The sequence below is a fragment of the Gymnoscopelus braueri genome, assembly GCF_963280865.1.
Source record: "Gymnoscopelus braueri genome assembly, chromosome: 11".
NCBI classification, from domain to species: Eukaryota; Metazoa; Chordata; class Actinopteri; order Myctophiformes; family Myctophidae; genus Gymnoscopelus; species Gymnoscopelus braueri.
In genome coordinates, this window is record NC_137613.1 from 41,922,603 (window position 1) to 41,950,102 (window position 27,500).

At 42.0% G+C, this 27,500-nt stretch overlaps 3 protein-coding genes across 3 annotated transcripts in view; 1 reads left to right on the forward strand and 2 right to left on the reverse strand.

Annotated features, from left to right (window-relative positions):
- Positions 1 to 1,766: 1,766 nt before the first annotated feature.
- On the reverse strand, positions 1,767 to 4,134 carry cdca5 (cell division cycle associated 5). Its single transcript, XM_080443424.1, has 2 exons — positions 3,719 to 4,134; positions 1,767 to 3,532 (listed from the first exon to the last, which is right to left on the reverse strand). Exons 1-2 carry the CDS (start codon positions 4,026 to 4,028, stop codon positions 2,673 to 2,675), a joined length of 1,170 nt encoding a protein of 389 aa, XP_080299550.1. The 5' UTR covers positions 4,029 to 4,134; the 3' UTR covers positions 1,767 to 2,672.
- A 498-nt stretch (positions 4,135 to 4,632) lies between these two features.
- psmb2 (proteasome 20S subunit beta 2) lies at positions 4,633 to 18,122 on the forward strand. The gene is made up of 6 exons (XM_080442456.1): positions 4,633 to 4,849; positions 5,599 to 5,721; positions 6,470 to 6,540; positions 15,768 to 15,930; positions 17,627 to 17,676; positions 17,919 to 18,122. Exons 1-6 carry the CDS (start codon positions 4,759 to 4,761, stop codon positions 18,018 to 18,020), a joined length of 600 nt encoding a protein of 199 aa, XP_080298582.1. The 5' UTR covers positions 4,633 to 4,758; the 3' UTR covers positions 18,021 to 18,122.
- A 3,488-nt stretch (positions 18,123 to 21,610) lies between these two features.
- The window catches only part of tfap2e (transcription factor AP-2 epsilon), a gene marked incomplete at both ends in the record, with an annotated part of 14,687 nt that continues 8,797 nt past the window's right edge, over positions 21,611 to 27,500 (reverse strand). Inside the window, 4 exons of the mRNA XM_080442283.1 lie at positions 21,611 to 21,872; positions 24,528 to 24,666; positions 25,537 to 25,655; positions 26,610 to 26,841. Coding sequence (XP_080298409.1) covers positions 21,611 to 21,872; positions 24,528 to 24,666; positions 25,537 to 25,655; positions 26,610 to 26,841 — 752 coding nt within the window. The remainder of the gene's footprint in view (positions 21,873 to 24,527; positions 24,667 to 25,536; positions 25,656 to 26,609; positions 26,842 to 27,500) is intronic.

Genomic DNA, 27,500 nt, shown 5'->3' on the forward strand with positions numbered 1-27,500 from the left:
AGAGGAAAAATATGAAAATGAGTGTATAATACCCAGCATCCAAAAGGCAGCAAACCAAAGTAAGAGCAAACCCAACAAACAGATGCACACATGCATACAGACATGCTCACACAGCAGCAGCATTGTAAATCAATAACTGTTACCAGCACTCAATATTTTTGACAGTGTAGCGTGTGAACACACTCCTACTTTGCTGCTGCATCTATAACTTTCACTCATTGTGACAAGTAGACACATACAACCTGTTAAAAAATACACAGGTCTACAAAGGCTGCCTCAGTCTGACTCTCACAAACACGCAAGCGTTCTGCACAGCAAAAAGCTGCCTCTCTCACAGGTTAAATGCAAAATGAATGGTATAAACATGGGGTCGTACTTGAGGAAGAAAAAGTATACCTTTTGCACAACCAAAAATGGCAAATTGTGGATTTTGACTCTGGCAAACACAAGAATATGCTCATTATCTCTTTTTCTGACACACACACAAAACATATCTGCATGCAAAAACACTATGTGTTCTCAGCAGATGTAAAAAAAACTTCAGACTCAAATGGGATTTTTACATTTTGGTGGGTCTGGCAGGTTGGAATAAACCATCACTCCACCATCATACAGTGTTCCTGGCATGGCACATACTCAAGTGAAGTTCACAACACACTGCAATGTGTTGTGAGCTTGTAAGATCTGCTTTTTTTGCTATTTATCATAAGACAGAGTATATAGGCTTAAGTGGTTACATTTATTTATTGCCAAGTGTCTTTATACAGAGTCCGTCCAGACCGTCCTCTTAACCCATCCATCCTATTAGGATCAGTGGGCAGCCACTCCCATGGACCATCTTCAGCTCCAGCTCTAAAGCCAATGCCTTTTGGTCAAGGGCAGTGGCTGGAGGTGCCATCCAGGACTTTCTTGCTGCAGGGCAACAGTGCTAACCTCTGATCCAACACCATGCCATTCACTGCAAATGTTAAAAAATATATTCACTCTGTGAAACATGCTTGATACCATGTGACATCTACCTCTCTATTTCAACATATGCTCTGGCCCTCTTTGACATTCTTTTAACCAAAGACCTGCTATGCCACCGTGTTTTTCTGCATTTTCTTATTGTGACGTACCGGTCTTCTTGTATAAAACACTCCTCCTCTATGTAATGTATCAGACCTGATGAAGACCCTTTAGTGGTTGAAACGTTGCCTGTAACTAAACTACTCAATAAATGTTCTAAATATCATGTACCTGCTCTCACATTTTATTTGTTCCATTTAACATGTTTTCTATCTCTTTCCCTTTGTTCTCACTCTACCTTCTCACGGAACTCTACAAAACGATGGAGCATGCACGAATAAAACAATTTCACCCACTGTTTTAGACTACGCTCACACCTAACTAATGTCTGTTCCCGTCTTTTTGCAATGGGAACGGAGCGTTTTCTTATGGAAAGCCGCGCAATGGCAACACAACACTCCGTTCCCATTGAAAACCATTGCAAAAAGACAGCCACATATGCAGAATCAAAGTTAGGTGACTGTACCCTTACAACTGTGATTGTATGTGTGTATCTGTATAATATATATATATATATATATATATATACACACACACACACACACACACACACACATGTAATATTATATATATATATAAATAAAGGATTTAACATATAGGCCTAGACACAAAATGAGTCGTTAGCTAGATAAGTCAAGATTTTTTCAAATAACTGTGCGGTCCTCAATCTATTATAGACTTTGAATGGGTATTATTTATTTAACATTTACAAACAGAAATGTATGAACTTGACAAATTACAGAATATCCCAGTTCAACAGCAATTGTCCTCTTAAAGCCTCAGTAAATGTAAGATTATTTTAGAGAATGTGATAATCATACATAGATCCCTGAGGGTTTGGGAATGGAAAATAACCTTAAAGTAGTTCACCCAAAAATTACTTATTTTCTATCAATTACATACCCCATGGCATTCAATTGATGGAGATTTTTTTGTTTTTGTGTCATTCCTAAGCCAATAATTTGATGACCGGCGGTCTCTCCGGTTGGAGACTCTCCTTTGAGTCTCCTACCGGAGCCATTAGCATCTTTCCGCCGGTCAGCTTGGGAATGTCGCAATGAATTCAACGCTTCATGGGGTGTGTAATTGATAGAAAACAAGTCATTTTTTGGGTGAACTACTCCTTTAATACTATTTATTTCACAACACTTTTAAATGCTGACACATTTGAAGGTTTAGTGTCGACAGAAAAGAACATTAAGAGCTTCAAAACTAGTTTTGTATAAATCAATTTGAGACTGTAAATGTCCAACAATTGAACCGACAAAAAATAAATCCAATGGGATGGGATTCTTGAATAAACATGCCTGGACATCAAAACGTTCTATATGACTAAACTGAACTTGCTTATCAACAACATTTGAGTAAAATTAAAGAAAATTTGTAAAATGCAACTGCCACAGAAATGACATTCCACACAATCTCAGTTTTCAACATGAGGTAAAAAACAAACAACAACTTGTTTAGAGTACATTGCAGCAAACATTGAGTGTCCCTCTTAAATACACAATGCTACTTTCACTCTGTTATTTTTCTTTACACTCCAGTAATGACAAAATTATTGTATTTGGCATCAGGGGGCCTACTTCTGCAATCAATAAGAATTATTCTACAAAGAGATCAAATCCTTCTGCCTCGTCAAATTCAGCATTCATCTTTGCAGCGAGGACATCAACTGCTTTAAGGTCTATCTTTTGGACCTTTCTCCTTCTCCTCTTCTCCTTCACCATGACAACCCCAGGAATGTCTAGATCTGGTGCAGGGACGGACGGAGAACAGTCGTCTCCTTCCAGCCAAGACGTGAAAGAATTCACACCAGACAAAGACTTGGAAATGTCAAGCACCACGGTCTTATTAGGCTTCCGGATCACCTCTGGGGTCTTCATGTTGTCAAATCCAAACAGGTTCTCACGGTTGCTGGGGGGACTGTTGATGGTCTGGTCGCTGAGACGGCTGTAGGACCGACGCACCTTCTGTGACCAGACCCGATCTGGTGTTGGGGACTGAGGGGGAGCGGAGGGGCGGGGTGGGGAGGCCAGGATGGGAGACGGCATGGCGGTCTTCTTCAGTGAGTGAGCCCGGTGGCCGGGACCCGGATCCGGGGTGGAAATCTTGGGCTTTTTCTGCAGAGGACGTCCTTCAGACAGCCTCTGCTCCTCATTCTCTTTGTTGTCGTGCTCCTCCGAGGCCAGCACGGCTGCCGTTTTCCTGGGCGTGATCTTCCTCACGACGATGGAGCGTTTCTCACCGGGCGGTCTGGGAGACGGCGTGGCCCGTGTGACCCGAGGGGTGGGGGGACCCGGATCCGGGATGATGGAGGGCTTGGGTCTCTTCCGCAGAAGACTCCCTTCAGACAGCCTCTGCTTCTCCTCGGTGTGCTCCTTCTCCTCGGCCACCACCACCACCACGGCTGCTGTTTTCCTGGGTTCAATCTTCCTCACGACAATAGATCGTTTCACAGCACCTAGATAGATAGATAGATAGATACCTTTATTATACCGCAGGGGAAATTCAGTCACTCAGAGGCGGCACACCAGTTAAAGTTACAGAGTTACAGGTAAAAGAGTAAGAAAAGGGTACTGTTGTGTACAGCAATACAAGGCAAATAACAAGAAGCATCAACAACAACACATAGCAACAGTAAACAGACCTGCCAACGGCGCCATTTTGTCAACAACACTGCCAATAGTCTGAGGAGTACTCCTTCCTTCAGACATTCTCTGATCCTGCTCGTCGTTGTGCTCCTTCTTCTCCGAGGCCACCATCACCACGGCTGCCGTTTTGCGAGGTTCGATCTTCCTCACGACGATGGACCGTTTCACGGCAACTGCCGCCATTTTGTCAACAACACCGACATTCTGCGGAGAAGCAGTGAGCCGCGCGGATCGTCTTCGTTGCGGCGGCTCGTTGCTGTTAGACTGACCCGCCACAGTCACACACTGAGGCACGTCTTCGTTCATTTTCACGAAACAACAGACCTCGTAACGCAGATATTTATGCCAGTAGAAAGTTCAACAGCACAGACTCAGTCAACATCAGCAACAGTCGATTCAAACCATTCAAATCGCCCGCCTGTCTGCAGTGTTGCCAGGTTTTGCGAGACAAACAAGCAGCCAGGTCTAGGAAAACAAGCCCAAAAGAAGCAACTACGCCACATGAGTACTAGTAGCAAAAATTAAAAATAGAATCCTGGAGATCGAGGCTAGAGCACTAGTGGCATGACTCATGAGCAACTATAGGCCACTAGAGCTCAACAACGCGTCACATGTGAGCTTGTAGATCTACTTCATCTTGAAATAAAATGCTGAATATTTGGAATATTTTAACAACACAAATCTGGTACGGGGCTACCTGGCACAACATTTTTTCATGAAAATATTTGAGAACCACTGGTTTAAATAATAATAACTTTTTGGGGGAAACAAGCCTAAATAAGCAACTACACTTTAGAAACAAGCCTAAAGTCGCTTATAATAAGCGGACATGGCAACAGCTGCCTGCCTGAGTCCATCGCGTCGCACACTACTGACGAAAAAGACTCGTATTTCCGCCGGGACACGTCATCACCGTAGCGACGCTCATCCAACTTTTGCTGTGTAATAATCTGAACAAGCGAGGATCCAGTTGTTTAGCTAATCTCCAGTGGTTTTTGTATTAAACGTTAGTTTATAACAACCTCCTACAGACAGAATGGAGTACCTGATCGGGATCCAGGGTCCAGACTTCATCCTGGTAGCAGCCGATACGGTCGCAGCCCACAGCATCCTCCAGATGAAAAACGGTGTGTTTATGTGACCTGTTAGCTTAGCCGCTACACCGGGCTAACCGAACACACACATCTGATTTATACTGGTTTTCAGTGGTGGCAAAAGTACTCATAGATATTGTACTTAAGTAAAAGTATCAATACCACATTGCAAAAATACGTTTTAAAAAATAAGTAAAAGTCAGTTATTCAAACTGATATTGATTTTTATTGATGGATATTAAATTATGTGCTGCTCATTTGTCATTCTGTTATTACACGTGACGTGTTAGTTCTTTTAAAACACTGGTGTTTGCTGTTTTATTTTGTCTGGCTGATTAAAACATTAGATAAAGAGCTTAGCAGGCGGTTGTGAGAGAAGTGAAAACGAAAGTCAATTGAAGATATTTGTTTTATGTGGGAAGGAACTAGATGACATCAGCTCTAACAAAATGGCCAAATATAAATGTTTGTAACTGTAACCTGGACTCTTCTCCCTCCTGGCTCCAAAACTGTGACAAACTCCCCATTCACTGCCTTTTTTTCTTGTATGTTTTATGCTTTTGCTTTCCTTTTTTGCTTTATTGTTAAATTAGGTGTACTTTTTCTGTAATGGTATTCTTGCTCTGTAAAGCACTTTGAGCTGCATTTCATGTCATGAAAGCTGCTATACAAATAAAGTTTATTATTAATATTATATTGCAGTCAGAACTGCAGACTGACTCACTCAGTCAGTTCCATCCATGTAATGGGAGTAACACAATCATATCTGTTCTGTCTTTCAGACCATGACAAGATGTTCAAATTGAGCGAGAAGATTCTATTGCTGTGCGTGGGAGAGGCAGGAGACACAGTACAGTTTGCAGAATATATCCAGAAGAATATTCAACTCTACAAAATCAGGAATGGTAAGGCCCTCTACTGTAGTGGCAGTCAAAATTAAGTTGTAATGCGTAAGTTGGTCCATGCACATTTTCCTGTGTGTGTAGGGAGCTAATCTTGCAAACCACTGGACTGATCCGTTCCAAATGTCTTTGCACACTGCTAGTAGGCCAACTCAGTACTGTATCTCCACACATTTGGCTGGAGGAGCACAGGCCATTAGTCTCATTAAGCTTAATTTATACTTGGGCTTAATTAATGCTTAAGTAATTAACTTAATGATAAGAAATTAACTTGATTTTTTTAAATAGCCCGTTTTTCGCAAGTAAGTTATTTGTGACGAGCGACCCAGTCTACAACAACGAATGGTTTAGGTTTTAACCACATGTACCCTAGTGTACCCCCAATTCTGGTCATGTCATAATTGGCGAACATTCGTCTAAAGATACCAGATCTACAAGCTCACCACATGTTGCATAATTTGCTATGTGTTGTGACCTTGTAGATCAGCTATTTTCAGTGAAGACATTTGGTGTAGAGGGGAAAAAGGCCTGACCCTGGTCAACAAAGTATATAGGGTTTCATTGGTTAATGTGCAGGCTGACAATGGACGGTTCCGAAAAGGAAAATATTAAATTGCTCCTTGTAGTTATTTCAGAACATAACAGATAATGTATTCCAGGACATTCTGTTAAAAAGTTTAAATTCAGAACAGTCATATCTGGACTTGTGATAAATATTGCACTGATTTCTATGTTTCCAATCACATTGTAGGTTATGAGCTCAGTCCAGCAGCAGCTGCAAATTTCACACGGAAGAACCTGGCAGACTACCTTCGAAGCAGGGTAACTAACTCACCCGATGTATCTGTACAGAAACCCATAATTCCAATCCATCATCTCTTTTGTTATTGTTTCCCCTTTTTTGGCATTTACTGATTTATTCAGAAAGCCTGACTGATGCCAGATTTTTGCGTCTGATTATCCGATCCCGATTTTTGCCATGTTTTATATAGTATATAAAAAGAACATTTAACTTAAATTATGCAATGAACAAGTAAGTATAAAATACACACATAAACTCAATCTAATTTTACTGAACCACTTAAGCCCTATTCAAAGATTTAAAAAAATAGCCGATCTACAAGCTCACATGTAATAGCTCGACTGCAAATATTGCTAATTATAACATTGCCAAAATAGGGACTGCAGATTGAAAGTGGTAAAAAAAAATCGACACATTGGCTGCATAATTGCAGACACAGATGTCGTCAAAAAAGTCAAATCGCACTGTTTATCATATAATTCGCGTTGCAAATCATTTTATTAGGATTAAGGTTAGGTTTAGGTATAGTTTTAGTCGCCCCCAGCAAGGCGGACCACTCGGCCCGTTTGGTGAAAACAGACTACATTCCCTAATTGTAAGTTAGGAAGTAGTTGGGGGAGGGGAGGGGGTTACAGTTACAGCACAGCGATTCGCTCGCCTAACGGCTCGGTCGGTGGTGCCTCTCGTTGCTCAAGTTCGCCAGAACCGACTCAGCCCCCCTTGTAATGCTAGCGCCGAGCAGTGCTGTCCTCCTAGAATGTGAAGCATGAGTAGGGGCGAAGCAGTTCCACGTGCGTCACAGAAGGGGGCGTAACACAGAAGTTACTGAGACCGGGGGTAATAAGAGACCTGTCGTGTATGGGTCGGGCTAAAGGAGAGTGTAGGAGAGACAGAAAACCTAGGGCAGATGGAGAGGGGATATATATTGCTCATTAAAAGTTAAATTTCTATCTTGAGCATCATCCTACTATTAATTTAAGGAATATCTGTCATTCTGTCTGTCTGATCCGCATTTTTCTCCTCAGTGGAGTGAGCAATTGATCTGAACTTCCACACGGGCGCAACAGGCTTTGGGCTCTGTTGCCACGGTTACATTCCCCGCGGGCTATAGGATCTGTAAATTACTGCACACGTGTGGGCACGGCCTATGGGCTGTGAGTGTGTTGTCATGGTTACGGTCCCCGCAGGCCATGGGATTGGGATCAGTAGCCGCTGAGTGGACTTTACAGACGACGCCAGCTCAGGCAGACCTGGCTCACAGCTACAAAGTTATAAAGGACTTTGATTTAGGAGCTGTGTCCTCACACACAGCATTTTATGAGCTGAGGGGCGCTTTGGGTATCATCTCCATAGCAATCGCACGCAGATTGACACGTACAAAAACTTTCACAAATAGCTTAGCTGAAATAACGTAAACATGGACTTCTCATGGTTGTTGTGGTAACAATTCGACGCCGGGTCGTAAATGACCGGGTTGTCACGATACACACGACCATACCACACGCCAACAGGATGACTATGCAAAAAGTTTAACTATGCATACACTATGCATACAGAGTGCGTATTCATCCGAAAGCCTGCATATAGTTTGCCGGCACACTGACACATCCCCGGGTATGTTATCCGATTCCCCACACTAATATACCAGGGGTGAGTGGTTGACAACCAAATAGTAAATTGTGCCTAAAGCTTTGGAATGAGTTCAGGCCCGACAACATGGCTGTCTTCAGGTTATGGGATCTAGACTAGCCAATTTCAACGCTACCATCCCTCCAAATGTCATTAGTGAAACTAGGTAATTGGCCGCAGCAGATGTAACTTACCATGCAAACTGTTGAAGATGAATTACTTCTAATTTCACTATTCTGTGGTGACACAAGTTTTAACTCAATCTGGGAACCCATTCAGTAAAAAAAAGAAAGAAAATACATATTTTTTTTACCTCTGGGGGCACCACCTCCTTTTTTGTGTAGAAACAGGAACTCGGTTTGACTCCTCCCCTTTCTTAGTCCACTCCCTACCAGGTGCTTCTGTGTTTATTACTATTAACAACAACACTACATGCTTAAGGCAGTGGTGCCGACAGATTCAGCTGTTAGCAGAAACTGTCTTGAGAGATTGGTAAACCCGAGTGATGCTGCTGATTGGATGAGTGCTTGGGCAGTCAAAGACTCACACTTCCTGTTTGACTCAGCATTTCTTAATCGTTCCTAACACTCGTCCCTAGATAGACACGGTCAGTGACGACAACTTAAAAAATCTGAATTGACTCCTGTATGTAGTTACCAGCACATTGCACAATGCAGCATATTGATTTCATTCATAGAATTCTAAGCTAGAGCTCCCCTCTCTCTGCCCTCAGTTTCCTGTCTCTCTACACTTTATCTGAAATATAATCAAAAGAAATTAAATCTAACCAACTACCATAGTAAACCAACACTCTGCAGTCTCTGACCGCATTTTCTAACATAAAGATAATGCTTCGTATGCCTACTCTGTGTACTGTGAGCAAACAGGGATGCGAGGGATAGTACTAGAGAGACTGGAGATTGTCCGCTAGTTAATCGATCATGGCTTTGGATTTGGAGCTCCAAATACAGTTGGCCAGCCAAGTAGTACCGTAAGCACTGGAATTACACCTCCTATAAAGTGATTTGACACATCTATTTTGACGGAGCCAAGTACATTTGTCAATTTGTTGTGATATTTGGTGACTTGGCTATCACCGACGTCTCAAGGGTAGACAACACCTGCTCCTGTAACACTCGCTGTGATGCCAAACCCCAAACCACCACCTCCCCTGGGTATGTCTGTGTTGCTGGGGGGGGGGGGGGGGTCGTTGTCACAGCACCACAGTTTTAGGCCACAGAATGCTAGACCAGGTGTAAGGAAATGCTAATGAGGTAGTACCACAAAACAATTTATTAAATATATTGATGGCTTAAGCCTTAGGTACATTGTGACTAGAAAAACCTGGCAATTTAACCTGCTCTCTAAAGTGCAAAACAGACTCTAGTTATAGTGTTTCCAATTTGGATATCTGTTATGTATGTTATTTTTTTTCATGTTATGCAACAGTTATTTAGTGGTTCGTGTGTAGGCTACATGTACACAATTTGCGGTGTTGTGTCTCATTTTTTTGTAACTCACATACGTTATATCTCTAGTGTGGTGAGCTAATCTGTTACGAAGAGTGCAGCCGCTGCCTGTCACAATAGCAGAAGGGTGAAAATAATTACAAAAAACAATTAGTGTGGCTGAGAAGGGAATGTGGGACACAGAGGAGGAGGTGGGGAAGGAGGGGGGTGGGGGGCAGGGGGGATGGAGGGAGTGGGGGGCAGTCCCACGGGGCCATAACCGGGCCCAATAGACAACATGGCACAGATGGAGTAGAGTGTGAGAAAGAGCAGGAGCACACACACACACACACACACACACACACACACACACACACACACACACACACACACACACACACACACACACACACACACACACTTACTTGTGTGTGTGAGGACTCTAGGACCTCACTATATTATTCAGTCAAGGATGTGGGTAGTGCAGCGGTGGGTAACGTTTTTAACATTTAGAAATTCATTCCTCGCCATGAGCTGTAAATGTACTGTTCATTCTTTTGTGCCTCACGGTAGAGTTTCTTGGTTTCTGTGTATAGAACTTAACACTTGTGCTGGGTCCTCGGGAGTGTTTAGCAATCGTATCGGTTTCTCCGCAGCATCCCACACCTACCTCAAGCTATGCTCTCCATTTCATATTCACCAACCCCCCCGAGTATAGACATTTACAAATGATGTAGTACAAAGATGGTTTAGTGTGTTTGTTTGTTTTTTCCGCACGAGCAGAACAGCTTGGTCTCAGGTAGAACATGTTCTGTATGTGATATTGGGATTCTTGCATGTCATTGAATGTAAAACAAAAGTTCCTGGTGAAAGTTCCACTGAGGTCAGTTTGTTCTGTACAAGCTCAGAGGTAGAGGCAAGGCAGCAAAGATAATTCACATCTGGTCTTCAGATTTATTGTGTAGGACAGGTGTGTAAGCATCCTTCTCTTGGTTTACGGTATTTAATGCCGAGTTCACACTAGCAGCGATAGAGCAACAGGCTCTTTCACTGGAAGCCAGCGACATGAAGATATGAACATTGCATGACCAGCGTGACGGCTACAAAAGAAGTTGAGCTGGAATCAACTTTTTTCAGCTCAGTGAAGTGTCAATCAATCCCATGTATTTGTTTCATCATTTCTACTCTCCCCATTTCTCCCTGCAATTCCTTCTCCGTTCCGTAAAATAAAATCTAATTCTTGCTGTTATTCAGTTCCCTGTGCTACATTATTTAACGCTGCCTTTTCAATTTACGCAGTGTGGCTTGAGCAACACTTAAATGGTGACTCTGAGCCGCTAGTGTGAACACAGAATTAGGACACAGAGATGACTACTTGTGAGACAGGGCACTTGCTTTGCTAGAGCCGAGCGTCCCTTTTAATTTCAAAATTTACCGGCCACCATCGCTCTTGGTAAAGAGCTCCAAAGGATGGTTGTTTAACTGCTAACCAACTGCAGCCAGAATTTACCTGCATTTTGTTTGTGGCTGGTGTTAATCTCTCACCTTGCATACAGTACAACTCCTAACAGAGGTGCACATGAAATGCACTGAATGATGCTCTGTGACACCAATGGTTAATTACATTTTGTCTGTTTAGCTCGTTTGAAGCAGAGTGTGTTATCTATACATTTTAAACCCATTTTCTTTACGAAGCTATTAATATGTATTTATTCTGCCTATTTTTCCACATAGTTAAAATTATTTTATACCAACACGCACACACCCCTCGACACCAAACATCTCCATTCTGACCCCCGGGCTTCAAACCCTGGCTTATGAAATAATCAGTTGGTATTTATTTAAATCTGACGGGATATTCCTGCAGGATAAATTACTGACTGGTCCTTTAATCAGAGAGGATGTGATCCCCGGTGGCTGGAGGCCTCAGGGAGGTGTGGTTAGCTTATACAGCGGAGCGTGCCGCTTGCAGAGCAGGCGAGCGTAGCTATCGCATACAACTGTGTACCTACCAGCCTGCCATCCAAAACAACAACTGGGCCTTTACTAACCTCAGGAGTACTGCATACGCCCAGCTTCACAGAGATGTGCAGAGAAAGAGTGAAAGAAAGAGATGCAGTGAAATAAAGACATGGAAAAAAATACAGGCAGAGCACAATTACCTGAGGCCCCAACTGTGCTGCATGAATATCAGTAATGGTGCACATGAAATCTACACTGCGGAGACAGTGAGTTCAACGCTCAAAGTTTTAGTGGGTAGTACCTGCTATCTGCTGTATTCATATCTGCAGTTTTAATGCCTCTTTCTCTGCAATATTTGCACATTGTGTGACCAGTATACCGATTAACTGATGCCCTCAACCATAGGCTGAACAATTCCGACCTTAATTGGCAGACACAAATAGACAGACAAATAAATAGATGGACATGGGGCAGATATTTATTTCCTAACTGACAATTTATAATAATTACCAGTAAAAAACTATGCAAAGCTGTGTTGTGAGCTGCTTTGTTTTAAAGCTTGATTCCTGAAACTAGATTTTATTTCACAAAGTGCAGGATAGAGCCAGTCCTCTTGTTATATATTTTATCTTTGCAATAAGGGACAGATTGTTCCCTTCATAGACCGATCTGCCAGTTTTCCTATGAAGCAGGCTGCATTGCACTGACTGGCACATCATAATGGTTATTATTATTTATTTATTTCAATATTTTTGAGAATGGGGCACACAGTGGGCACAAATAATTACTAGTGCCATATTGCGCACTACTCCCCTGCTCCAGCACAGATGAACAATTAATACAGCAGATTGGGGAGAAATGCCAATAAAGGGAACATATCCTGGGGCAGGGTGCAAAATGAGTGGGGAGGGCAGGGGAAGGAAGGGATAGGAGGGAGCACTGGAACGTGTTAGAGAAGAGGGAAAGGGTTTTGGGATTAAGCTTGCTGTGGTTTTAAACTCATTACCTTCTTTTTGTATAGCTCTTTGTCACAAAGTAGTACTGCTAAGAAACAATGCATTACAATGCCAAATAGGAGTTACTGCATGAGTAAGTCCTGCGTGACATTTTTAAACCACTTTAAACTTGGCATCCATATTTTTGGCATGTCATTACTGGCAAAAGATTTCAACAAATATCAGAATTTTCAACAATAGCAAATGTGCAAGCTCTGCTATTTTAGCTATTTGTCGTAGGACGAAGTATATAGGGCTTAAAGAGTAAGACCACTTTGGTAGAGGTTTGGGTTCTGTAGTTACCTTGGCATGATGGAACTCCAAAGGTGGACAAGAAATCAAAAATAATTGCTCCATTGACTAGAAATTGATAATTCAAAATATGCTTCTCATTGACTTACATTATATGGTAAAAGAGCTCTCAAAGTCACTCTTTTAGCACGTAAACGAACACAAACAAATGATTCAGACAATATAGAACATCGCCAAACCCAATACTGTTTATTCTTTTAATAAAAATGTTAAATTCCTGTTGATTTTACTATTTGAAGATCCGGATCCGCGGATCCAGTCCGGGTATTCTTCCTATTAAAAATGGCAAAATCAATGGTGGTGATCTATATTGTCTGAATCAACTTTGTTTGCATTCGTACACGTGAGAAAAGAGTGACTTTGAGAGCTATTTCAGCGTACAATGTAAGTCATTGAGGAGCATATTTTTAATTCTCAATTTCTAATCAATGGGGCAATTTTTTTAAATTTCTTTTCCACCTTTGGAGTTACATCATGGCAAGGTAACTACACAACCCAAACCTCTACCTAAGTGATCTTGCCCTTTAAGTGGTTAAAACACTATTTAAATAATTGTTCATAATATTGCCTTTCCTGTGACTCAGATGAGTAGGAAAAACGGTGCACAATAACAAAACGCAGGCAAACCTTTTGTTTGCTGCTATAACAACCCCTTGTTTGAGTACGGCAGTCAGTTGCAGCAAAAAAGGAAGAAAGAGAAATTCTTGTTTTGTGCTGAGTGTGAGTTCAGGTGGCTGGGTTAACAAGCTGCTCTTTACCCTCTGAGGTGACACGGGAAGGGATGGGGAAGGTTATTTTGATGCCAAGTCTGTATTATTGTTACATTGTTACCAATGAGACAGGTGTCTGGTGGGTGGGGGTGATGCCACCAGGGCGTTCTCAGGCACACCAAGGGGTTATGGTGTTGGCCCTCGAGTCTGAGCCTTCTCCATGCGCAAGCACACACACACACACACACACACACACACACACACACACACACACACACACACACACACACACACACACACACACACACACACACACACACACACACACACACACACACAGAGTCACAGTCACACTGAGATTCACACCCATTTTGCTCCTTCATATACAGTACAGACTGTTTCTGTTTCTCATGGATGCACACATGCTTCGTTAACACACACGCATGTTTAATCCTGAACCCCAGGGAGCATAACAGTCAACATTCCCCTTGGGGCAAACCTCTTTAACTAACACAAGTCGCACAAATAAGCAGATCGACCAATCCACAAATTGAAGTGAGAGGGCAGGTGTTCACTGTGTGATCACTGTAGGTGACTGGATCTCATTCTCGGGTGATGTTGAAGCGAGCGTATTTGTCTGCCGTTCACTGCCTTCACAGGCAGGATACCACTACAGATTACCGACTCATCGTCACACTTTATCCGTTTGGATTTCAAAACACAGTGCCCATTACACCTGTTTCTACAATTCAGGCCATTGGATGCCCCCCCCAAAATAAATTAAAAAAGGACTGATAAGAAAAGAAAAGCGGCTAAAAACGAGCAAAATGTGTGTTCTTGAGAGAGGGAGGGGGGGTTGTAGAGTAATGAAGAAGCTGAAAGCATAAAAGATGTAATATAAAATATTGAGGGGGGGATGGTGGTAAGAGAAAAGACTTTAGAAGTTTTTAATGAGTGCTGGCGCCACTCCCGGGCACAGGGTGATGATGAGGAGTGGAGGGGGGGTGATGGGAAGAGGGAACGTAGAGATGAGGAGATGAGGCGGCAGGGGTGATGGAGAGAGCCACAGGGGTGCTGACTCCCAACAGATGTCACACTGCCAGTGACGCTCCCTCCTCTGTCCTCTCTGACACCCCTTCACCTTTCCCCTCCCTCCCTCCTTCCCCCACTCCCTCATTCCTGTCCTGTGACTTGGTGCTCACCTCGCTGTGCTCCGTCACTCCGTCGCTCTCTCTTTGACTTTTCTTTTATGTACTCGTGTGCTGTAACTCTCATTAAAAATGTCGCAAAACTGATAATTATTAGCAGCAGGCAAAACTGTACTTGTAACCTTTGCCTACAGGGCTTACAGTCATCTGGGCAATCCGTGAGATTTATGTCCGACCTAGGATTCGAACCCTGGTCTCCCGCACAGCAAATGAAATTTCTACCACTTACAAAGAAAGAACGCACACTTGGGCAGGGGAGATTTTTCCTTTGAGCTTCAGACAGCAGCACTTTCTCAATAGCGGAGTGGGTAGACCACCTCCAATCACTGACGTTGTGTTACTTATATTGTGTTAACATTCACTATTGATCAAAGTATCATTTATTTACAAAAAGGGTAAGTTCTGGATAGCACCTAACTAGTAGAAGAGTTTGCAGTCAGACGAGCAAGTCAGTGATGGTATTGATGCCAGCGGTTAAAGAATGAAGGCATAATCACACATTTCATTTGTTCTTAAGTTAGGCAGTTGATAGTCTCATAAAGCTGATAATATTATCAGTAGAGTCATGGCAGAATTATTAATTTACATTTACAAGTTCTACGTTTCAGAAATGGCTGTGGTTCAGAACCAAAAGGACACTTATGGGCCTGTTTCTCGTTGAAAAATAATGTTTTTAGTGAGATTGTATCCCAGCAGCATCCCAGAGGTAGAATTTAATCAATTTGGATCCCAAGTTGAAAAGTTTTCAGAACTACTGTTCATTTGCACAGTAATCCTGTGTTAATTTAACTTAAAAGAGTGTACAAATAGAACCAAATTGGCCTTTACCTCAGACCCTTACTTGTCAATTAGGTTCCATTTGTACACCCTTAGAGTTAGATTAACACTGAGAATTTACTGTGTGAACAGACTCTACTTGCAGCCCGTTCTATTCGCACTGTCCCACCTCCTTCTCTATTTTAACCCCATCTCTTGTTCTCCAGACTCCATACCATGTGAACCTGTTGCTGGCAGGCTATGATGAGGCAGATGGTCCAGGTCTCTTCTACATGGACTATTTGGCCGCTATGGCCAAAGCCCCCTTCGCTGCTCATGGCTATGGAGCACACCTGACCCTCTCCATCCTCGATCAATACTACAAACCAGGTCAGTAAATGTGTGAAATGCTTCATACAGCAAATTCTTTACATCCAACATTTTAGATATTTTTTTGAAACATTTTATAGAATGAGTAAGCAACCTGCTATGCTAAGATCAGTTGCACGTCGCTGAATGATTTGGGTTATGTGCACTGTCAGTAGCAGGAGATGTTTTTCTTACCAGCCTCAAGATGCTAAAAATAAGTCACTTATGAATTGAACCTGTTGCATTTTCACAAGTAACTTGTGAAAATGCTTTTTATTGTATCCACATGGAAACCTACATTTTCTATTCTATGAAACAATCCACAATATTTGCTGATAAATACATTGCCTGGAGAAGCCTGAAATGCTGCCCTTGTGGCATTGCATTTTGCGGGTCTACCATCCGTATAGGACGGTCAAAGCAACCAGAAAACACCTTGTGCCAAAAATGACCACTTACAGATACAGTATATAGGCAGAGTTGTGGTTGGGACAAAAATCAACGTTCATCAATCAATGGTGATTGGTAAGGACTCATTTCTGTCTTTTATTCTCCAATTGTCCTCACAAAAGTAACACAATTCAGTCATTTTATCATGCTAATACTGTATATCATATATTTAGTAATACTGTTTTTACAACGACCAGCTGACCAGCAGCATGGATGAAGTGGTTGCTTTGTATGTCACAGTCAAACCCTCACTGCGAGGACCATTGGAACTAATGCCCTTCATTACTGATGCACTGAAATACTTGAAATAGCTGCACACCAATCTTACATTGCAGTAGCAATAAGTCTTCAATTGGGGGAAAATGGAAAGGAAACGGTAAAAGCATGCATGATCACTATTGACCAACTTGTTACACTCTATAACATAACATATCACCTTACATTTGTAATATTCAGTACTATAATTTTTATTAGAATTGTATTAGGCAGTGACATTTGCAAATTATGTTCAAGATATTTTATTGTAATCTGACAAAACACTATAACAGTGATCACAAAATCTTGTTGATCTTAAATTAGTTTAAGCAACATCTGACAGGTTTCAGTAGCTCAAAAATACAAGGACATTGTGACAGGAGGACATTGTTAGCTAGTGGCTGTTGACACACTTTGAGTACTGCAGAGATCTTGCCACTAGGTTGTCATCTCTCTAACCACTACTAGGCCATCCACTTGTTAGACTTGATCTGCCTTGATATGACACAGTGGAGAGTGACATGAAGGCCAGGAGACAGACAGATATGCTGTGACAAGAGATGCTATAGAATCATATCCATTACTTCTCAGGCACCTCACGTATCGGCCTTGCCTTTTGAACAATGTATATGTAATGGGTGATGATCTGCTATTGGTGATTTGGGCCAAATTTGACTTCGTGTATTAATACTTTTTTTAAACACAAAGCAGTATCGTAACAAACAAAGGTTGCTTGCAAAGACCATTCATGGAGGAAAAATAAGCAAAGAATCTACAACCCACATACAGTACCTGCATGTCAATTCCATCTGAGTTTTATGTTGTAACCCAACACTTCTCTCTGTCCCTGAGTACTATATTGTCTCGCGTTTTTGGGGTTCTACAAAACCCTTGCAGACCCCTTTCTTCCCATGTATTGCGATACAACCATTTCATCTCTTTTTGTCATCTATAATGCAGCATTTCAATTGTCTTATTTTCTGTTCATTGCTTTTTTATCTCCTTTTTATAGATCTGACCCGTGATGAAGCAGTGGATCTGGTGAAGAAGTGTGCAGCGGAAGTACGTCTGAATTGTTTTTTAATTTAAAGTTGGTTAGTGAATGTCTATGATGCTTGCTCACTTAGCTTCCCGTTTTCTCCACTGCTCATTTTAACAAGGCACTCTGTGAGATGTCAAAAGTGTGCGCGTGGGGCACATCCCCATCAAATGAATCAATGAATCATCAAATGATGACTTAATGCTTTGACAGTCATTAATCCACTATTCTGACATCTCTTCATCATATTCTCTCTCCCTTCCAGCTCAACAAGCGCTTCATCTTGAACCTTCCCTCCTTCAATGTGCGTTTGATAGACAAGGATGGCATCCATGACCTGGAGAAGATCACCCTCGGCGCCAAGTGACCGATTCCTATTCAACTACCAACCCTCAAACCCTTGTTTCTTTCGTACCATTGACCTTCTTGCTCTTTATGTTTCAATAAAAAGTGCACTGTTGATATACAAGCCTGTGGTCCTCTGATGTTGTTTACAAAAAGTCTGCTCATCTCTGCATAGACCACAGCCCTCAGCTGCATGTTAAAGTCATGTGTTTGTACAGTATGTGTGTATATTGTGCATGTACACTGCGTTTTATGCAGGTCTGAGTTATGTAAAATTACAGGAAATTATTTTATTAATTTTCAGGCCTGAGAAAGGTTTACAGAAAATGTGATTAAAAGTATGGAGAGTTTTTATGTTAACTTATAAGAGATATTTCCTTATTTTGGTAAAGCTATACTTTCAAAATACAGTTATAGCTGTTAAGCATAATGTGCGACGCCCACAATGTCCTTTCCCACGTGCCATAATGTAAACAAACTGCAGCAGTGTTGTTCCAACGCTGTAGATTGAACATTTCAGAATAAGGGGACACTAACTCCATATCAATGCACATTATTTGCTTCCATTCAGCTACAAGACCATTAACCACTTTCAACCTGGTGTCCCATTTTGGGTATGTCATACTAGTGAAAATTTGCACACAATGGCAAAAATTGCACATCTACAAGCTCAAGTATGATATGAGCTTGTAGATGGGCTATTGTTGTGCGACAACGTTGTACAACGAATTATAAAATGGGGCATAACCACGTTCAACCTGGCGTTCCTATTTTGGCCTTCTCATAGGCAAACATTTACAAACATTTGAAAAAATATTCACAATTGTGAAATCGTCTTATCAGCTATTTTAGCTATTCGTTGTACAACAAAGTAAGGCTTCATGAGGTCAGGCACTGATGTTGGGTGATTATGCCTGGCTCGAATCTGTTCCAATTCATTCCAAAAGTCAAGTTATTCCTCACTGATCTCAAACCATTTCTGTTTGGGGGGCACAGGGGGATCATCATTCTGAAACGGGAAATAGCCTTCCATGAACTTGCCAATGCCACAAAATTGTAATACAATTAGAATGTCAGTGTAGTTGGAGAATTAAGATTTCAGAACAAAGGGCACTAATTAGAGACACAAATGAGAACGCGTGTCCACTGACCTTTGGTCATATAGTGAACCTTCATTTGACCACTGAAGCTGTGTGCATGGGGAAGAAGATAAAGAAATGTGAAAATACTTGAGATTGAATAGCTATAATTAATTGGATGGAAGTGTATCATTATATATTTACATCCCAACGTTTTATTTTTCTATACAGTTATACAGCCGGGTGAGGAAAACTGGGCCAGATTCAGAGCATCAACACCACCATAATACTGTTTGTGTGAGCAAGCGAGAAAGTGTAGATATCCGTGTGTGTGTGTGTGTGTGTGTGTGTGTGTGTGTGTGTATGTGTATGTGTGAGAGTGTGTGTACTGTTAGGTGTAAGTGTATACATGTTCCTTTAATAGTTACTGTGTGCACACCCCTATATGTCTTCCAGTGTGTGTGGGTCTGTGTATCACTTCCTGTGTGTACCTGTATCACTTTGAGAGAGTGTGTGCGTGTGTGTGTGTGTGTGTGTGTGTGTGTGTGTGTGTGTGTGTGTGTGTGTGTGTGTGTGTCTCTGTGTGTCTCTCTCCACCATCACCTCCTCTCCCCTCCCACCACAGACAGGTGATTAATAAACATTAAACAATCCCTACTCTCCCAAACACACCGGAATCTGACGGGAAGAGCAGCATATGTTTGCCTGCAGGCACAGAGAGATGGGGAGCAGCCCCGCTGAGTGTCAGTGTTAGGAGGGAGGGAGGCAGAGAGAGAGAAGAGAAGAGTGGGGTAGGTAGGTAGGTTTCAGAATGGGAGATGATAAAGGTACGGGGGGAATTGACACCAGGGGTGATGAGATGGAGAAAGGGAAGGAGGTAAGAGTAGCACAAGTAAAAAATAAAGAGTGTGTGTAGTCTCCGGAAAACACTAATTGTATATTATCCTGGTTATACAAAGAACAACGAACAAATAGGTTTGTATGTGTGTGTGTGTAGTCGGAGAGAGGCGAGCGCTAAAAGAAACACGTTGTATAACAGTATAACAGATGGGTTGAGAGGGAACTGAGGTACTCTGTTTATTGTGTGCTGGGGATCACGTTGAACTCCCTGCTCTCCCAGGTACAATGTTCAGGGCCGCTGCTGTTGTGACACCGCTGATGTTACTGCTGTTGCCTGCCAGGATGCTACAGTAGCACTGGTGCTGCCGCTGCTGCTGGTGTCTCACTGGGGATGACTCCAACCCCATTGGGGTCCTGCGTAAATGGGCTCTGAATCTTGAGTGGTCCCTTGGGGTACGCACGCTTGCATCAGTAATTATTATTTTCTCTTAAGTGTGATTTTGTGTGTGTCGGTGTGTGTGTGTGTGTGTGTGTGTGTGTGTGTGTGTGTGTGTGTGTGTGTGTGTGTGTGTCAGAGAGAGAGAGCGAGAGAGTGAAAGGGAGAGAGAGGCAGATTGGAGACAGGCCAATCTGGTGAATGATTTTGTGTAACCATTTGTGATTGCAACATGATAATTTAAATACAATGGCCTGCTGTCATCTTTGTGTTTTCCGTTATGTGATACAATGCTATTAGGTGTACAATATGTATTCTATTCTATGTCACCCATTGTAACTCAGGAAGGTGCTGCTGGATAGATAATTCTCATTATTTCCCGATGCATAGTAGCATCAGTGGAAACCATAAAATTCACACTGTTGTTATCAGCTGTTAATTCTTTAATAATATATTACATTTATGCCGTAATACAATAATAATAACAACAGTAATAACATTAATAAACATACACAGAAGTACAAAATGATTTACATTATTTTTGTAAGTTACCGACACGAATCCCTACTCACTTGAAAAAATAAATTAAATTAAATAACAGCAAAAAAGAAATGAAAAGAAAAACACCTTTCTCATTTAGCTGCCTTTGACTCCAACCCCCCCACATATCTAACTAGAAAACCATTCACCCACTTCACCGCTCATCCAGTGGGGTGGAGTTAGAACTCTTCCAACGTTCCAGAGGAGCAAAGAGCATGTGTTGTTGTTGTCTTGGATATGGCTTCTCATGAGCACTGAGAGCTCCCGATCGCACTCAGTTCAAAATGTGTGTATGAGTAAAGGAAGGGGTTGTGCGAACACAGGTCAAAATACCATATGGAACAACAAAAATGAACAGAAAAACATAGCCATACGTAGAAATTCATCCCGAAGAGTCATTTTTTTTGCCCACAGTGTGGTACAGTATATGCCATCACACAAACTGGCGATTGACAGAGGTCCATGCGTCATTTTGAGCGAGGGAGGGGCTGACATAACAGCACAAAAACCATACTTCCCTGCTCTCTCTCTCAACAGCAGGGACTGCAGGGGCTCTGGGAGGCAAAGGTCTCCGTCTTTGTCCTTTAGAAAGAAATCAAAGGAGGGCAGACACAGAGACACAGAGGGACACGTGTCAGCTTTGTCCCCTCCTGTCTCCCTACTTTTCCGTCCCTCCTTGATGTTGACCTCTCCATCTGTCCATTTCATCTACCTCCTCTATTTGCGGTGCTTCAGTTCCTTCTCGTGGTGGCTCTTCCCTCCGCCTTCTCCCTTGTCCAGCATTTTGATGGCTTCCATCAGGTAGCTCTGGAAGGCAGAGAGTGCGGCACAGATTGCCGGGGTGCCAAAGCCATGGGTGAGCATGCTGAAGTGAGTGAGGCTGCCCTGGACGCCTGGATCCAAGCACGGGGTGGGTCTGCTGGCGCCCAGTGGAGAACGGTCACTTGACATGAGGTCCAGAAACTCCTTACAGATTTCCCTAAGAGAGAGAAGAATGGAGAGAAGATGGGGAGCGAAGGAAGGAAACAGGGAGAGGGTGCTTAGTAGGGCTGAATAGTTCATCATAAAACAATATGAACTTCTGCAATTTACAGATCACAGAGGCTGCAACTAATTGCTGCAATTAATTGCGGCCTTGTTTGGAAGTCCAAAATCTGTATTCTAGTGTTTTAGGTGAAGTTTGACCCATGAATAAAGTATAATACTGATTTCACCCTTAAATGTATACTAAAATGTCCATATAATTTAGCATGTTTAGCATTTTTTGAATTTGTATACTATTACATTACTGATGATAATTTTCCATTTTATTGACATTACAAGAAGCCATTGGGTTCCATTAATTTCATTATGGAATGCAAATCAACTTGCAGAGACTATTGTTGGGTTTTAATGCAGTTGAAGGAATGTATTGATTTGAAATAAAAAGTATTTCTGAAAATAGTCCCTGGAGAAAATGTCCATGACTTCATAATTGGAATTTGAATATTGCCTGTAGAAGCAGATAAAGGTGGGATTATCTCCTGGAAGTTTGAGCTAAAATTGTAAGGAAATGTGGTAATTATTCAAAAATAGAAATAGAAAACTGTCTAACTTTGTCAGTAGTAATGTAAAGTATTCCTAAATTGTAGCCAATGGGCTAAACAACACTGGTCCTTTAAATATCAATTTATGTTGTCCATTAATAACGTTATGGTAGGTATTTTGAAGTGTAAACTGTATTGGACCTGATTTCACATTTACTAGCAATCAGAGTATTGGTCTGAAAATTCACAATTAGATATCTTTCCCAAATCGTTCATCCCTAGTGGTTAAAAAAAAGAGAATAATTTGCTGTAGTTTTTCAATTAGTTGCACCACATGTAAATTATATCATACAATGTTGAAAGCAAATACAGGTTAGTATTTGAAAAATACTGTTGTTTTCAAACTTGATTTATATTTTCACTTTTAATGGGCTAACAGCCCTCATTGACACTGCCACCACTGTGACCATATCACATGATCCTTGCCTCCCCCTCAAGCCATGCTGCACCCTCCTCCCCTCCAAACGCAAATACAAACAAAGGTTGTTATAGTTAACCACACAAACCCTATAGCATCCCTATTCTGTGCATGTCATAGTAGGGGAAAATTTGGCAAAGAAATAGCAGATCTACAAGCTCACTTGTGAGCTATTTTCAAAAAGAGATGTGGTGTAGACTAGAGCATGGGTCTTCAACAGAGGGACCCTTGCGGTTCCTCAGAGTTACAGGGCGGCCACCAAATCTTTGTATGAAAGGATAATTATTTTTACATTAACCACCCTGGCATCCCTATTCTGAGGACCTTAGCCAAAAATAGCTGAGCTTGTAAATCGGCTATTTGCGGCAAAGACGTTACTGTAGAGGGAAAAAGGAGCAGACTAATTATAGAATGAAAGGTCAAGTTTACTAAGTATTGAGGGTTAAGTGGTTAAATGTCTGGAAAATACACATTAACATCAATTCAACATACACTGATGATAGTGCTGTCAAGAAAATCTATGAAGCTATCTATGAAATGTATGAACAAGTTTAATCTTCAACACAATTGTATACAATATGTAGTGGGGGTCCCTGCTTCATCTCTCTCTCAGCTAAGGGGTCCTTGGCCTGAAACACCTTGAAGATCCCTGGTGTAGAGGAAAAAAGGAGTATAGACCCCTGGGGGATGCCGTCAACAAAATACGTATAGGATTTAATGGTTAACTAAAAATAAAAGGTAAAACATAATTTAGTTAACTGAAACAAATAAAAAGTAAAGTGAAAAAAAGAATGAACTAAAATAAATGATAGAAAACGAACTGAAACTAAATATAATTGCATGTAAAATCCACTTCGTTTGAGTTTTCCCACAATCACATCTTATGGCATCCTAACTTTTTTTAAATAATATTTTTTATTGAGTGAGTAAGTACAGATTATAACGGAGGCATCTTTGACAAATCACAAACCATAAGCATTTCAAAAATTCAAGGGACATCAAAGGTTTTGTTTCTCAACGTTAATTGTCCAAATATAGTGCACATTTATTTATTTGTAAACTACACAGTTTTTTTCTTTTTTTCGTACATACAATCCTCTCTTATTCGCGCATTTGTACTTCTGCACATACTCTCTCTTGAAATTGCCGTGTGACTCTGCAGCTCCATCCCATCTACAAGGCCTCATAAATCCTAACTTTTTCAGCTTCTATCAATCAAGGCTTTCCTCATAATACCCGAAAAACCATGAAAGCTAAACTAAAACTAGCCAATTCCTAAAACTAATATACTCGTGAAACTAACTAACCCAAACAAATTTCAAAAGCTGCCTTCGCCGAAGAGATTTGGTGTAGAGGGATAAAAGGAGGGGGCCTAGTATAAACCATTGGGGGTCCCCAGTCAACAAAGGATATAGGGTTTAAGTGGTTAACCCATTAAAACCGGGAAAGCATCTGTGTCATTTGAGATTTTTGCGTTGGCTATTCAAAACATTGCAGATGTACAAGCTCACAGCGTGTCACTTTGTGCCAATCTGCAAGCTTGTACATCCGCTATTTTTGAACATTTTTGAAAAATCTTGAAAGTGTGAGAACTACTGGTTTAGAAGGCATTTAAAGGTGAAGCACGTACTTGGTGGCCAGCAGCATGCTGCGTCTGGTGGGCAGCTGGTCTGGCTCGCTCTGCCTGCACAGGTACTCTGCCGTGGCTCGGGCTGGGAACTCAGTCTCACACACGTAACCAAAGTCCCTTGCCAGGTGTACAGCCTCGCCTACAAAAAAAACAAACATGGCAAGGATAGGATAAAGTCAGTGGTTCTCAAACATATTGCTCAGTGGTAATTACTTCATCAAGGCATACTTCTATCAAATTAGGTCAGTAAATCAGTTTCAGGGCTTTTTTTTCCAGATGATGAACACAGTGGTATATAACGTATCCCTCACACTGGGATTTCATGTCAAGGACCCCCAAATTGATATTTGTATTTGGTCGCGGACCTCCATTGAAAAAATATTTTGTGCCAGGTAACCCCATAAGAGAAGAATTGTCAAGACATTTGTCAAGATTTGTCTAAATCTTTCAAAAACAGCAGATCTACAATCTCACATATATTGTGAGCTTGTAGATTTGAACAGCTGAGAAATAAATTAGGGCTCCTCGTTTTGCAGGGGACCCCCCTGGGACCCCCTCAAGGACCCCTGGGGGTCCCCAAACCTCACTTTTAGAACCAGTGGAATAAAGAACCAGGAGAGAAAGAGTATGAGAGCGCATTTCATCTGTTTTGTCCTTCATTCTTGACTTGTGTGTGTATGTGTGCGTGCATGTGTGCGTGCGTGCGTGCGTGTGTGTCTACATGTACGTGTGTGTGTGAATGCATGTACAAGGTTGTGTGCGTCCATGCGGACATGCATCCTTTGAGTGTTTATTCGTGCTTGATCATGCGATTTCTATGTGATTATGTGTCTCTGGCTGTCAAGATATATAGAGGTCACTCATCTTCAGTGTGTGTGTGTGTGTGTGTGTGTGTGTGTGTGTGTGTGTGTGTGTGTGTGTGTGTGTGTGTGTGTGTGTGTGTGTGTGTGTGTGTGTGTGTGTGTGTGTGTGTGTGTGTGTGTGTGTGTGGAGAGGGGGGGTGTCCTACCCTCTACTAGAGACGTTAGCAGAGTGACGTTGGCTGCCTTGCGTCGCCCGGCGGGCAGGTTGAGGCCAATCTTCTCCAGACGCTCCCGCAGACAGCGGCCACCATTCTTTGACTTCGCCCTGAGGGAGGACAGGAAACAGAGAGAGCAGTTTTAGCAGACTGTGTGCGTGCGTGCAAGCGTGCACATACTTGCCTGCCAGTTTATATGTCTTTATTTACTGGTGCATGTACATGTACATATGTATGTTTGTTTGTATATGTAACTTTGAATGCATTTTGTGTGTGATTGAATGCTAATACAACGTGTGTGTGTGTGTGTGTGTGTGTGTGTGTGTGTGTGTGTGTGTGTGTGTGTGTGTGTGTGTGTGTGTGTGTGTGTGTGTGTTTACATGGCAACTAGATTTGAACTGGAGCTGAAGTCTCCTTATGGTCACTGTCTGTAGCAGTACTGTAGTGTTATCTTCTCTAACTCTTGTGTATATGAACAGTGTGTGCTCTCTAAAACTTTGTCAGCCTGGAACTGGAAAATGATTCTTGTAATCTGAAGCGGTGGCTTATTGAACTTCATTGCTGCTTTTGTCACATGCTGACCCAGTCAGTACATATCTTAACCCTATATTTCATTTACCAGGGTCCCCCAGGGGTCTATCACTACGTTTATCACTTTGCCGATAATAGCTGATCTACAAGCTCTTTTTCGCAGCTATTTTCGCATAATGTTTGCCTATATTTGTAGAATGTTTGCCCAATATGACATGCCCAGAATAGGGATGCAAGGGTTTATATTTTTATTCTTAACCACGTGAAGCCTAGTGTCCCTATTTTGGGGGCAAACATTCAGCAAAACGCGTTGCAGCGCATTGTGAGCTTGTAGATTGGCTATTGTCGGCAAAGGTTTGGGGTAGAGGAAAAAAGGAGGGACCCTAGTATAGACCCCTGGGGGACTCCAGTCAGTGAAGTACATAGGGTTTAAGTGGTTAATATCTTTGCACACACAGGCTGGCCATACACTAATAAAACCTCATAAAACCTCAACCTCATGTTACACCCTCACGTCTCCCGTTTCCCCTCACCTGCGGAGGACTCCCCCAAGCAGGGAGGCGTTGAGGCACTCGGGAGGGGACAGTCGTCGCTGGACCTCCCCTACGGTGACCTTATACTTGGACGTGGAGCTGAGCAGGGAGAGACGGCCCGGCACGGAGCAGAAGACCTCTGCTGGGTTTGAGACCGATCCCATACCTAGACCTTCTTTACTGAGTGATAGGGCCGTCAGGGATGAACCGTTCAACTTGGACGGGATGGGAACTGGTGGGAGACAATGAAAGGGGAGAGAGGAGGAGCGAGGAGGTGGGAAAGAAAGGAAATGGAAGAGAGAGACAAAAAGAGAGAATACAAAGGTGAAGGGAGTGAGGGGATAGGAGGAAAAAAATCACTTTAGATGATTTGCCGCCATTATTCCTGAACAAGCAAGTACAAAGTACTTTGGGTCCATTTGATACAATCTGTATACTCTTCAGAGTTAAATGAACACTGGGATTTTACTGTGACTCCAGGGTCTCTGAAATGTTTCGGATTGCGAATTGATGTGGAACAACATAGTTTCTTGATAAATAAACTGCATACAGAGTGATAATGAGAAACGTAGTTGTTATAATTAATAACAAAGTAAGAAAAGCAGGGACTACGAGAGAATTAAGAAACAGACCAGCAATACAGTAGGTCTCTATGGAACTATGTGAACAGCAAGATAGAGAAGACAGGGGCCATCATGAATATTACAAGCTCTATTTTATACAATTTCCATTTCTGAACGTGTTTACCTATAATGACATGCCCAACATAGGGACACCAGGTTTAAGGTGGTAACAATAACCCAGAACCATGCCTGTTTACAACGGGGACAGCAGCGTTGGCTGTTATCATGTGACACTGTGCTGCTCTAGGTGCCTGTTAATGTATTCAGT